Here is a 13,475-nt window from a genome sequence, read left to right on the forward strand (position 1 = left end):
GCAAACGCAATGTTTAAGACGTCATCTCGACGCATGCAGCGTCAGGCCTCCTTCTCCGGAATCGCTAGCAAGCTCATGGATGCAACGAGCGAGAGATCAAGGAAATTAAGCAGGAAAATCAACAGAATGGCGCGTGCGCAGGAAGAAGAAGAGCTGCAGAGACTAAGAGAAGAAGAGGAAGTAGCACAAAAAGCCAAAAAGAAAAAAGAAGAAGACTTTGCCAGCTCGCTTATGCAGCGCAAGCTTTCCATATTTGGTTCCTATCGAAAAGTGTCCTTTCCTCGCGAATCATTGACAAATAAAGAGGTACGTATTAACTAATTGCGCAACCACAAAGTGCATGTTAGTGGTGTAAAAATTATTATTGGTTTTCACTCACACTATCAGTTATGTTCTTTCCTTGATGGGAACAAGGGAAGTGGTTCTTGATGTGTGAACATGAATCGACCTGGGCACAGTTTTTTGAAAGCCGATTTACATCGAAAAAGCCTTAATCTTGTAATTTTATGCTGAAGGAAAGACTAAAAATCCGGTAGAAATTTTTTTTCCCAGAAAACAAACTGAAATTTAAGTTTTTAATGATCCAGGATTAGCTTAATCGGGATTTGAACAAGTGTGGCCCTGATTTCGAAGTTTCGTAACATGGCCTCGTTTGCGCACTAAAGAAACAATCAATGCCATTGCTTACCAGCAAATGTACAACCAAATGATGTCAAGTGATTAAAATTTCGGCAAAATCGCTGCCGTGGCCTCGTGTGAAAATGAAAAACAACTTGTAGGCTTCATTTGAGTTTTGGCTGCGATTTGTTACTGCCGAAAGCTTTTTCGCTTCCCTGATCGACCAATCAGCAAGGGAAAAACTAAATCAGTGATGGCTTCCTCACGGGCGAGCTATACAAACGCTTTGTGCCGCCTAAACAAAGACAATGACTCTAGTTTTTATTGGATAATCAGTTCGCCTTTCGTGGTATTTGGACTTGAATACGCGCAGGGCAGAACGAAGACGATGGCCAATAAATGCGATCATTTAGCCTGAAACACATGAAATTGCACTAAAAGAGGCAGGATTGTTCTGATTTCCAGGGGTGGAAACAGATGGCACAAAATGAAGTCAAGGCGATGACGACGGAATTTACATAATAAAGAATAACGTTAAAACCATGATAATGAAACATATTAAGGAGTAGACTTAACTGATTAGAGTGTAATGTGAAGTGCTAAGTTTCTACCCCATATGAACCATGTGAGCGTTAGCCCTACTGATGGAAATGGGCCCACACAAGGACAGAGAACAACTCTGACCAGGGTGGGAATTGAACCCACGTAGCACTTATATTTGAAGCAGCGGTTATCTAACCCGAAGGTCGTGGGTTCAATTCCCACCCCGGTCAGAGTTTTTCTCTGTCCTTGTGTGGGCCCATTTCCATCAGTAGGGCTAACGCTCACATTGGTTCATATGGGGTAGAAACTTAGCACTTCACATTATACTCTAATCAGTTAAGTCTGTTGAAATATAAGTGCTACACGGCCAACGTTCGCTAAAAAGGTAATCCTTCCTGATATTAAGGAGGAATCTGTTTTGGTAATTAAAATGGATATCCGCCGAATGTGATATTACTGCATCGAAATATTGGTGTTACTTATTTGTGTCCTTTGGGAAATAGTTGAGAAACTTGGAGGAGTAGTTCTTGATATAAATGATGGGTGGGCGGATTGTATTTTCAGAAGTAGTTTGCGTCTGTGTAGAAGTCTGCTAATTTTAAGCCTGGTTTTCTTGTGTGTTCGCTTATGCTTATGTTCGCTTGCTTTGTGTGAAAACGGGATGAAACGCAAGCACAACAGAAGCTGTGATGTTCGTCCAAGGAAAAAGACCCGTTCAAGATTTCAATCGTAGTGCCGCGTTTGTAAGAAAAAAAAATGGGAGTAGCTTTCACTTGACACCAATCTCTCGTGCTTGCGTTTATGCTCGCGCATGTGCTTGCGTCACTAGTGAAAACCGAGCTTTAGTCCGTATCGGTATTTGCATGATTAGGGTGTTTGAGAGCATGGCCACGAAAACGCCACCAAACAACAAGTTTAATACATAGAAACAACAGTTCGGCTAGGTGTGTTTTGGCACATTTAATTAATTTCTTTACCTTTGTTCTGTTTCGGTCACTGTCCTATTACCACTGATGAAATGAGATTCAGTGGAGGACCGTGAGAGCACACGAAAGTGAATTTTCAAGTTTTCTCTCTAAACGTCCATGCTGTTCATGCCACGGTTCACTCAGAAATTTGTTATAAGTCTAACAGGCCGAGCTCGAAGTGGTACAATACTGCGAAGTCACTTTTTCAGATAACGTCCTCCAGTGGCTGTCAAGTCTGAAGCGATTTAAATTCGTATGACCTGAATACTGTATTTCTGTTGGCCGTTATCCACTCAAGTTGTTCCTGTTTTGCAGCAAATGTTACCACTTTTTCCGGTCTCAGAGCTCTAAATAGAACTTCCCAGGTGGTCAATGCCTCTAAATGAAGCTTTTAATAGCGGGGGCGGACTAGTTAATTATTGCTCTAGTCACCGTGAAACTATTAATATGCTCACAACAATCTTTAGGGGTCGTCACTCGAGAGTGCTCGACTGCATTTAAATAATTCCTTTGTTTGCTAATATATACACACAATGTCCCCAGGCATTTCTTAGCTATGAGCGTAATTTGGTTTTGTTCTTATTATTGAAACCAAACCAGACAAACAAAACTTAAAACAATATGTGTTATACGAGAGACTCTTGAAAGAAACAGGAGTTTTTGATTTCGCCCTCTGTGGCCAGGATTCCGGCTTTGTCTTGCTTTCTCAGCTTTTTCTTATCTTTTGTGGCAATTGGAATACATGCAGAGGTTCATTTGATTAGATCTTGTTGAGATCAAAAATGGCTAGTGCAATATAAATAATGACCAAAAACAATAATTAATGCATTTGGAATATAGCAATGAAATGCATCATATAACGATATCACTCTTGGGCACAGAAACTCGACTGACATCAAATTCAGTAAGACTTCGGAAAATAGAAAAGCTGCAAATGAATATGCACAAAGAAGATTACAAGTACGTGACAACCCTGAGGACACAATTTCGAGAAATTTTGGAATACACCAGCTTTCAAAGATAATGAAGAAAAAGTTCGTTGTGGACTCACTTGAAAGCATAGTTATTAGACAATTCGATTGATGAAGTGATTTAAATCCCATTAAATTTTGCCATACAACCAGAGAATGTCAATCCGACAATTAGTTAAAAGTTAAATTTATACCTAAACGGTCGACGTGCCCGACAAATGCGGTGAGGTTGGTATGCGCTCTATTTATTCAAGGAGGGCGAATCCTTTGTCTGTAATGTTCATGAACAAAGTGCACGCATGCAAAGTACGCATGCTGAGCAAATTATGTTTGCTCTTTGGCTCTCATGTAAGCTTGTTTTCTTACGTATTTCCGAGTCAATGAGATACCATCCTCCTGAACGACCGTGAAAGATTCCTAACAAGATTAATTAGTCGCAAACCACCGCATGCAGCTCTTGAAGTTCGTTGTCATTTGTTCCAGACTTCAAATTTCGTGGTTTTGGGCGCAATGGTTTTTTAATGCTTTTTGCACTGCCGTTCGGAGTCATTAACGCGTAGTCAAAAATATATTAGTGGATGTTGCCAAGTGATAGGATACATTAGGATGAACATGAATCAGGGCGCAAAAACAGCTTATTTTGTGCGTCAAGGACCAAAGAAACTATCGTTTGAGGAGAGTTGAAGAGGTAAATTCTGGAGAATAAGGCGACGGAACGGTTCTAATACAACTCACAGCCGAGTTTGCTTTCCTACAGTAGTCACGGTGACGGATCGCTAGAGAGGAGAAGATTAAAGAGCTGTTGTTTCCAACACAGAATGGCGAGTATTTTGGGCAAAGACTCGGACTCGGGAAAGAAAATCATTGAAAGTATCAAAAACTGCCGGAATCACACAGCTGTGACTACGGCATCGTCCTCTCAAGACCAGGCAGAAGATAACGACATCAGTGATTTCCAATTATTGGACATCCCTCGAATTGATAAAGAATTTGGCTCACGGGGAACTCAACGTATTTCTCGTTATGTTTCTACATCTCATTCTTCTTTCGGTATCGTTGGTCTTTCAAACGGTATAAGTCTCGAACAAAGACAATCGATGCTTCAGAAGAGGATGTCTCATCTGGACAGTGAACTAAGAGGAGACACGGTCGTTGCTTTGAACAACGAAAGAAACTTATCACTGACAAATAAACCCCAACTCGAGCACAAGGGTTTTTCTAACGAACCCTCATTGCAGGGCGGAAAATCCGCGTTTATTAGGCGTGCTTCACTTCCGGCCAGCTACCTGGGGGAATATTTGTCTGTTAACAACATACGTAAAAGAGCGCAGAACTGCAGTGCAATCGTTTCAGACATCGCGAAAGCCAGAGTGCCGATGAGTAAAGTTAAAAGCAAAAATCGAAGAGCAAAATTAAGACTTCCTTCGGCCGTAAAAACAGATGCAATGACAGAAGCTGTAGATGAATCGGTTGTAGATTCCAAAGGGGAAGAAAATTCGGATAAGAGTGATGCTGAAGAAAATATTTTTGCAAGGATAACGGTGCGTTGCTGTGGTTGATTATGATTGATTGTCCTTTGTATCAATGGCCATGAAACACAAGCAGCACGTCTGATGAATAATGCCTTGTTCTCTTCACGGTGTATTAAATAATCAGGGGCACCCAACGTCAATTTTCGGAAAATATCTGTTCGGATGACGATTTGAGATCTAGAATTTTCGGAACATTTGTTTTAAAATTTCTTGCTTGCCTGCCTCTCCTAGGATTTTCGAACGTCTGAAAAATGGTATAATTGCCCATTTTTAACGGACTTCTACCCTTAAAAGGTCACCTAGAATCTTCGGGAGCCTTTTTTCTGGCTAAAAGTTTCGAAAAGGTAAGTTTTGATCCCTATAATTTTCGGGTCACTAGACTTTCAGCTAGGAAATCCGAACAGATGAAAAATTTCTAGGGGATAAAAATATGCCTATATCTACCGCTTAAATACTAAAATACGTTTAACAATGCTGTTTAAGTGGTTTTGAACTATATTCTCGTTGGGTGCCCCTCAATAATGTGAATGTGAATTGGCTCGGAGGCGACATATCTGTAAATGGATTTCTCACTTCTCTGATGATTACTAAATTCTGACCACACAAGTAACATTGAAAGACCTACCAGTCTGAGCAAAAATGGTTGCCTTTTGGCCGTGTATATTTGCTGGAAAAATATCTTTAGTTTTTAATTATCATTCAATATTTTTTAATCATCAATATACAGAGGCCATGCGTCGAATTCAAAGACATGTTTTTTGTAAAGTTGGATCAACGAATGATGGTCGATCCCAGCTTAATGTGCCCTGGTTTGTTTTTCATTTTTTTCTTGCAGTAGATGAAAAATATTTTTCTGATCGTTGAGTTATTGATCTATGCTTTTTATTTTCAACATAAAATGATTTTTTTTTTCAACAGCCAATCGAGCGATTTCGCAAGATCGTTCAGCTTTTGAGTTTTCTGCTGAAGATGAAAACGTCCTTGGACAGGTAGCATGCAACATAGAATTCTACATGTTTCACTTCCATTTAATTTGCGTTCATGCTTTATTCTTTGTTTTTAGCCTGTTGCTTTCCAATTTAAGGACAGAGTTTAAACTTCCCAACTGATCCAATGACAGGGATTTTTGCACTGCCGTTCTGGCCTGATGAGAATTCTTCATCTGCAACTAAAGAGACAATGGAAGAAACGTATTCAATGACGTCGAACTCAACAGCAAAACGTCATTTCCGGCTTTTGACGCCATAACCGCTTCGTATGTCGCCCACCTCAATGGTGTTTCCTTTCAATACACTTTTCGCTCTGCCATCTGATTGCCAGTAAAGAGTCGTGGTCAAGATTAATATTTAGAAGAGTTTTTTCCTGAAAAATTGGGATCCTCGAAGGGACACATTCAAAACCTCCTAACTTTTCTCAATGACGTGTATCAATTCGAATTCTGCGCACCAGATAATTTTATTCGCTGATATTTGTCAGGGATTTTAAATTTCGGAATTGTTTTGCAGTATTTGTTTATGATATGAATTTGGTACCTTTCTCTGTTTTTCTTTTGTCTTTAATTGTATTCATCTAAGATGGACTATCAACATTTTTGGGTTAATTAAGTGAAGTACGACCGTCCGGCGTCAAGGGTCTGAAGATGACTTCCGCTCATGTTGTCGAAAGGGCAGTCAATGTCATCCCAAACAGACCATCTTTGGACTACACTCACAGGGACGATCGAACTTCTCTTAATTATGACATGAGTCCTGGGTTCATAATCTTTCACAATTTTGTGTATTTTTTTTGCAGGAAATACCGTTCGCAAAGCTCTTCAAACGTGTTTGCTGAATTGGACGGCGAGTCCGGAGCTTGGGTAGACTGCGATGGAATGGTGTTTGATCCAAATCATTTCAAAGCTCAGCGCGAGGTGAGCTATGTCGTGTTGGGGAGAAGAACTGATACTTAGGGCTCTTTCCTGTTGTCAGAACTGGCCGGCCCTTCATTTTGCAAAGAAAATGCAACAATTTGAGGGATCATTTGCGTGATTATCCCTCGCATTCTTCTGGAGGAGTATATGTCATCCTCAAAGTGTTTTAATTCAAGTGAAGGCGTTGTAGGGTTAGTCCTTCCAAATGCCTGGACTAGCCGGTCAGTTCTGTCAAATGGAAAGCGGCCTTATCCTTCTTTTATTTGACCACGTGTCACCTCGGAGCTACACAGCTTGTTGAAATGTGAAACGTGCAAATGGTAGGTTGGTTTTTGAGGAGAGGGGAAAGCCGGAGTACCCGGAGAAAAACCCCTCGAGGCACAGTAGAGAGCGAACAGACTCAACTCATTTGTGACGCCAATTCTGGGAATCGAACTCAGGCCACGAATTGGTGGGAGGCGAGTGCTCTCACAACTGCGCCATCCGTGCTACCCATGTTTCGAGTCTTTTTTCAAAGAAACGTCAAACTTGCAATTATGGCATAATTGCCTTGAAATTGTTCTACTATCAAACATTTTCGGAAAATTGGCATAATTAACATTCATGATATGAACATTAAAAAATGCAATAAAAAAATGGGGTCACCATGCGGCTTATTTACGCGTCAGAAGGCTCTTAAAATGGGCTATTTTTACTGGTTGCGCGTTAAAAATTCGAATCAACTTCATATAGAATGAAGTCTTGGTTAATTGAAAGACACAAAATTTTAATTTGAAAATAAAGCTTCTTTTATTCACATGAGCAGTATTGCTTCATTTACGCCGTTTTTGATGGCCTGGTTGTGGGAATAGTGCACTTTTTGCGACAGTTCCGTGGCTAGCTTGACGTCCTCGCCTTGGCCAAAATACACCCAGTACGGAACTGTTTTCCAAAAAAATTCATGTTCTACTAATAAACTTTTTTTCTTCTTCAAATATGTTCTTTATTAGACTGTTCTTAGCAAATACCTGAAAAAAAATCGGGGGTCACGTTGCTCGTTTGAGAGAAAAGGAGCATTTATTTCGCCATCCGGCTTAATTTGAGGGAAATCTCTTACGTTTTGTACCCGCAAGTACAATGTTCGCGCGCTAATGACGCGAAAATCGTGCGCTGTAGGGATGCGCAATGCAATACTAAGAAATTACTTTAAGGCTTGATTTTGTGACTTTCAGTGTCGCCAGATTTATTTACAGGTTTACAATCCATTAATCAACGTTTTCATTGACACTTGAAGGTCTAAATTCCAAGCCGTTTCATTCTCACAATCGAAACGTTCATTCTCCCAGCTAGCACCATAGAACGCATTTTAATATCTTGACGTTTCGAATGCTACAACATTCATCTCCAGAAGCAATATTCCGTTAGGAAATACGAAACTATGTAAAGAGAAAATCTAACAGAATATTGCTTCTGAATATGAATGTTGTAACCTTCGAAAGGTCAAGCTTTTAACATGCGTTTTACTATGTTTGTCACCACTGTTTGTCTGTTGTTTTTTTTATCAAACTTGAATGGCAAAAGAACAAGAATATCTACGATAGCATGATAGAGGTCATATTTAGGTAGACATGAGAATTTGGCTTTGTATCAAGATCACACCTCTTATGCTGATAATAATCTTTATTCTCAATACCTGTCTGACTGACATTTCATCGAAATTTTGAAGAGAATTTACATACTGATCACTCTACTCTTAAGCTGTCCCCCCTTTTCTTCTCCGTTTACCGTCGTCCGACCTTCCATAAGCAATTTCTTTTGTTAATGAGCCAAATCAAATGTCCATAACTCAGAAATCTTGATCTGCGATGGAATGCGGCCCATCGGCTTATGGCAGTATCGAATTTTAGAGCAGCCACTGCTAGATTGTTAGCGGGACAAAAAAACGTGGCGGCATTCCAGGCCCCGATCCATAATTTTTTATTAAGTACGAGCAACCATTCGTGCGACTGCGCATGCTTGGTTTGGAACCAATCCAGAGGCGCTGTGATCATCAGGTCCAATCTAATTGGCCACCATTTTGCGCCTTTTTTGGGTATCAATTGTTTTTTTGTATCTTAAGAAACGAGACGTTTTCATTCATCAACCTCTACAAATCTTTGCTTTTTGTTACCTTGAAAATATGCGAACATAGTAGCTTATGCAAACAAGCAGATTGCGGTTTTGATAATGGCTATTTTTTGGGCCGAAAAAGCTTTTGGCCGAGAAACGGGCCAAACGAGATAGATCGACACTTCTTGTTAATTGGGTTATATAAACCTCTGGTCAAAATGCAACAAAGACGTCGGCAAAGATTCCTTTGGACATAAAGTCTTTTAACCACCAGTTCCCCCCCCCCCTCCCCCACGCATATTGTGGATGTTCACAAACTTTACCTGGCCAGTAACCCATGACCCGGAGCCTACAACTCTACTGTGTTCGTGTAACGGCGTTTTCACAGACCGATTTATTTTTAGATTGAATTTCCCGCTAATGAGACTCCCACAGGAGCCTGATGACCAATTACAAGAAATTAAGCTGACGTCATAGAGTCACCGAACCGGAAGTGCCTTTGTTTTTTGACCTAATTCGCGGGCAGGGCTAGTCTAAAAATAAACCTAATTGTGAAAACTCCGTTTCACAGACGCTGTATGGAAGTTGCACGCTCCAGATGGACATAAAGTCTTTTCACAACCAGCTCCTCCCCCCCCCCCACGTTTATTGTGGATGTTCACAAGCTTTACCTGGCCAAATTATCGAGTGCAACTTTGAATTTTCAAGGTGATGTCCTCTACTCTTGCCATCTTCTAACAGGTACATCTCAGCCAGGAAGCTATTCACATTTTGTCTCTAAGCCCTGGATCTAGGACAGAGGAGCAGCTCCAAACGGTGAGTTGATTTTCACTCGAATACTTATTATTCAGTTCATCAAACGTTCAAGTGCTGCTATGGGAGAGCTAACGGAGTCACATTCGCATGTATACTGACCACTACAGATGTAAATTAATATCTTTAATATACAAGTGATGCACTTCTCGTACGATTGAATCAGTAGTAACTGATTAAAAAATCTGGTCATTCGTAGCCTGCCTGTTATTCGTTGTTCTCCTATAGCGATGTTTCTCGTGACGTCACCCATTGAAATTAATATGCCAACCAGAACCTAGTTGGCTGTTGAAACAATGACTTCTTTGGTTCCGTGGTTGGCAAATTTGAATATCAAAAGGAATATGACGTCAGTATTTGTAAACAAGAAATATCGATATTACGCCAATTTGCTCTCAATTGCCCCCGGCAATAGCACCCCTGTCTTTCCAAATCCGCTCGCTTTCCAAGGGCGCCCTTTCCGCGCAGATCTCTCTCGTAAAAACCACTACTTTTTTAATACAGGCCAAAAAATACAATTTGCAAGCAAAACAAATGGTCTACAGTTTGTAGTGCATAATTAACGTTGTACGAAAATAATTTAGTTTTTCTTTTTTCATTCAAAGGCCCTAATCGGTCTGAAGACCAGCGTGGCTGCTTTTGGAGAATATCCTTTGAAAATGCAGAAACGCCTAGTGTCTGTAGGCTGGTATGAAAGGTGAGTGCCCAATAATCGAATGATCTCTTTTGGCTGGTAAGCCTATACTTAAATCCGTACAACCGAATTTATTACTTACCATCTCAACAGATTCGGCAGAAAAATGAGTTATTCATAACGCAAAGTAAATATTTGCGGCCCTCGTCAAGCGCGAGAAATTTACGCATTTGCACACTAAGTCGTAAATAATAATTAATGCACTTTATTTCAATATCAACTTTATTTAGCGCTGGGGGACTAATAGAGTATGTTCAGTTACGTGATCAGTAACCTTGTTTTTCCACCGAAACAAAAGAAAACGTTTGCATGATAATAGAGCTCAATAGGCCTTTTGCAACTAACGATCATCATCATCATCATCATTCCTTTTTGCGCCATGGGACGCATAAGGCCTCAACTAACGATCACATGGTACAAAATCCGCTATGCTGGAGGGCAAGCTCATTATTATCCCCCCACTGGGACATCAAAACAAAGGCAGGTAAAGCTTGACTGGTTCAGGTCTCTTTGTTTTAATGTCCCAGTGGGGGAATAATAATGAGCTTGCCCTCCAGCATGGCGGATTTTATACCATGTGATCGTTAGTTGCAAGAGGCCTATTCCCGGAGAATTAGTTGGGGACATCAACATGGCCACCGTGACGTCATTGAAAACAATCTATTGGTTGTACTACAGAAATCACAAATCAAATCAAATCATATCAAATCGTAGACTGGTTTTTGGGGAGAGGGGAAAACCGGAGTACCCCCTCCCCCGAAGAAAAACCTCTTGGAACAGAGTAGAGAACCAAAACAAACTCAACCCACATGTGGCAATAAGTCTGGGAATCGAACTCGGACCACATTAGTGGGAGGCAAGTGCTGCGACATCCATGCTTAGTCATATTTTACCGTCGATTGGTTGTGAGTATGGCACGAGATCGTCTTTTATGGCAACCTCAACGAGTGGTAATGTGAATGCAAGGCATGCGGACACAAAAAAGTACTTAATTGTAGTCTTAATTTTATATTGCTAAGCACAGCTACTCTACTAATCAGGTAGTGTGTGTGCTTTGCCTACAGGCAAATCTTTCCTTACAGTTCCCGTTCCACATCTGAATTTACATTTTGTGGGCGTAAGCAATCGAAAGTGTTGCACTATGAGGCTAAACGGCTTCGCGCCGCTTTACTTCTCAAATAATTATTACAACGTAAACCAAACTAATCGTATGCTTCATTTTCATTGTAACATCACGATGAAAAACATTACAAGCCGAATTATTTGACACGTCCTCTAGGCTAACCAGTACCTTGAAATGTTTGCTTTTAGGTTTGAGGCCAAGAGGGTTATTATCAGACAGGGACACAAAGCGGAGAATTTTTATTTCATACTCTCTGGAACAGGTAAACAAAGTCACAGTTAGGCTTGTCTCGATAGTGCTAGAAAATTTGCGAAAAAGAGGGTTTTGAAAATGGCAAAAAAAAAAAAAAAATTCCCAAAATAGTGCTGGAATTTTTAAAAAAACGCAATGCTCGAAATTTGAATTAGAACTGAATAGCGCTCACCCTGCTAGCAGAGCCTTTCTTAACTCCACGAGAAAGAAAGGAATCTGCAGAAATGGTGTCAAGTCTTTATCGAGTTTGCTCAAGCCGTTGCTTGGAGACAGATTCAAACCCAGGCCAAGTCTCGATCGCACTGCTAGAAGCCAGATTGATTTTCGTACTGAAGGTTCGATTTTGACCTTCGCCTTGTCAAAAATATGATGCGCAAACTGCCTAAACCGGTTTGACCGGAGTGGCGAGTGACTAGCCCAGAAACTTAAGCTGCGGCGACGCAAATTTCCCTTTCGTAAACGGTCGTTGCCATTTGAAACGGTCGTTGCCATTTCTCAGAACTACGCACTTCACTTCGACTACACACTTCACTTCAAAGAGAATTTAAAGAAACAAGCCCGGCACTCGGTTAGGAGCAGGTCATTTTGTTGTATATAAGAGACAATTGCACGGGAACACATGCACGAACCCAACAAAATGACGTGCTCCCAACCGAGTGGCTTCACAGCTCAGGTGGTAGAGAATCACACTGGCAACGCAGAGGTCATGGGTTCAGTTCGAATCTCGTTGAAGCCACCTGAATTTTTCACGTGTCTGTAACGGACAATTGCTTAAGTTGTCCAGCTGAGTGCAAGGAATACTTCCCTCAATTTTGTTTCAGTCTAGTATCATAAGCATACTTTTGGACACCCGCGCTCTTTGACCCTCGTCCCGACAGAAACGTCAAGGTTGTCAAGTGGCGGGTCGGCTTCTTTCCACAAAAGCATCCAAGTCATTTAAGATCAGGCTAAGGAATAGACCGGTCAAAAATATTCTACAATCAGTGAACCAACGCGCGTATCAGGGAGGGGAGCGTTTCCCCTCTTCTCGCGGGTTCCACTCTTTACACGCGTGTCGCTTTATTGAATCGCTCGAGTCTGCCTTCTACGCGGCCATATAAAAGGCGTTACAATTAAATGTTAGTAATTTGTATCTGTAGAAAATGACTTGTTGTATTTTTGATTTTGCAGCGGTTGTTTCTTTGTTAATAAATGATGCTAACACAAACGAACAGAGGAACACCACTGTCGCGGTTCTGGGAAAAGGGAGCAGTTTTGGGGTATGAAAATTGATCTTTGCTTCCCACCTTGGACTAAATTAATAAAATCCCAGGAGTCCAAAATCAGAAGGATACAACTCTCGCATTAGGACCCAAGATTTTCAAAGACCCAGCAACTGGAAGGCAAGGGCGTCGTCTACAAGAGCGAGAACGGCAGAAAACAACAGTTTTAGTGAGCAAAAATAATGGCTCGTCGGCCCCTCATGCACTTTTCACACTTTGAGACGTTCGTTTGCCATTCTCGCCCTAAAAACCGTCAGTTAAAGAAACGACAACGGCTATGGCGATGAAAATGTTTCTTCAAAGTATATAACTTTGTCCTATCTTAGGTATTCTTAGAAGTTAAGATAGAGAATGAAAAAAATCACTCCTGTGTGTTCACTTTGTCGTCAAAAACCTATATTTAGTCATTTGACATTTGCCGTTTTCACACTAGAACACGAACAAATCGTCTGGAAAGACAAATTTTCTGCCCCCAGTTGTTCAAACGATGGATAGCACCATCCGCCGGATAAAACACTATCCAGAGGATAAGTCATAGCGAAACCAATTGCGCTATCTAATGAATAGTGATTTAGCCGATGGATAGCGTTATCCAAAAACGGGACGAACAGATTTTTAGACGAATTAATCGTTTGAAATTTGTCCGAATAGGAAGACAATTATTCGAAGGCGATTTGTCCGTCCAGACGAACAAGTCGACCT

General features: G+C 40.9%; 1 protein-coding gene across 5 annotated transcripts in view; it reads left to right on the plus strand.

Moving 5' to 3' along the window:
- The window catches only part of LOC137999757 (cyclic nucleotide-binding domain-containing protein 2-like), a 65,419-nt gene that overhangs the window by 11,691 nt on the left and 40,253 nt on the right, over positions 1–13,475 (plus strand). For 2 of the 5 annotated variants that reach the window (XM_068845657.1, XM_068845658.1), the window contains 7 exons: positions 1–306; positions 5,551–5,621; positions 6,424–6,541; positions 9,371–9,445; positions 10,048–10,139; positions 11,448–11,521; positions 12,682–12,770. The exon at positions 1–306 is cut by the window's left edge and continues 3 nt beyond it. In XM_068845657.1, coding sequence (XP_068701758.1) covers positions 1–306; positions 5,551–5,621; positions 6,424–6,541; positions 9,371–9,445; positions 10,048–10,139; positions 11,448–11,521; positions 12,682–12,770 — 825 coding nt within the window. Of the gene's footprint in view, positions 307–3,392; positions 4,642–5,550; positions 5,622–6,423; positions 6,542–9,370; positions 9,446–10,047; positions 10,140–11,447; positions 11,522–12,681; positions 12,771–13,475 lie in introns of those variants that run through there. The other 3 variants (XR_011123001.1, XM_068845656.1, XM_068845655.1) reach the window with 2 other exon arrangements.

This window comes from Montipora foliosa, chromosome 4, assembly GCF_036669935.1.
Source record: "Montipora foliosa isolate CH-2021 chromosome 4, ASM3666993v2, whole genome shotgun sequence".
NCBI lineage: Eukaryota > Metazoa > Cnidaria > Anthozoa > Scleractinia > Acroporidae > Montipora > Montipora foliosa.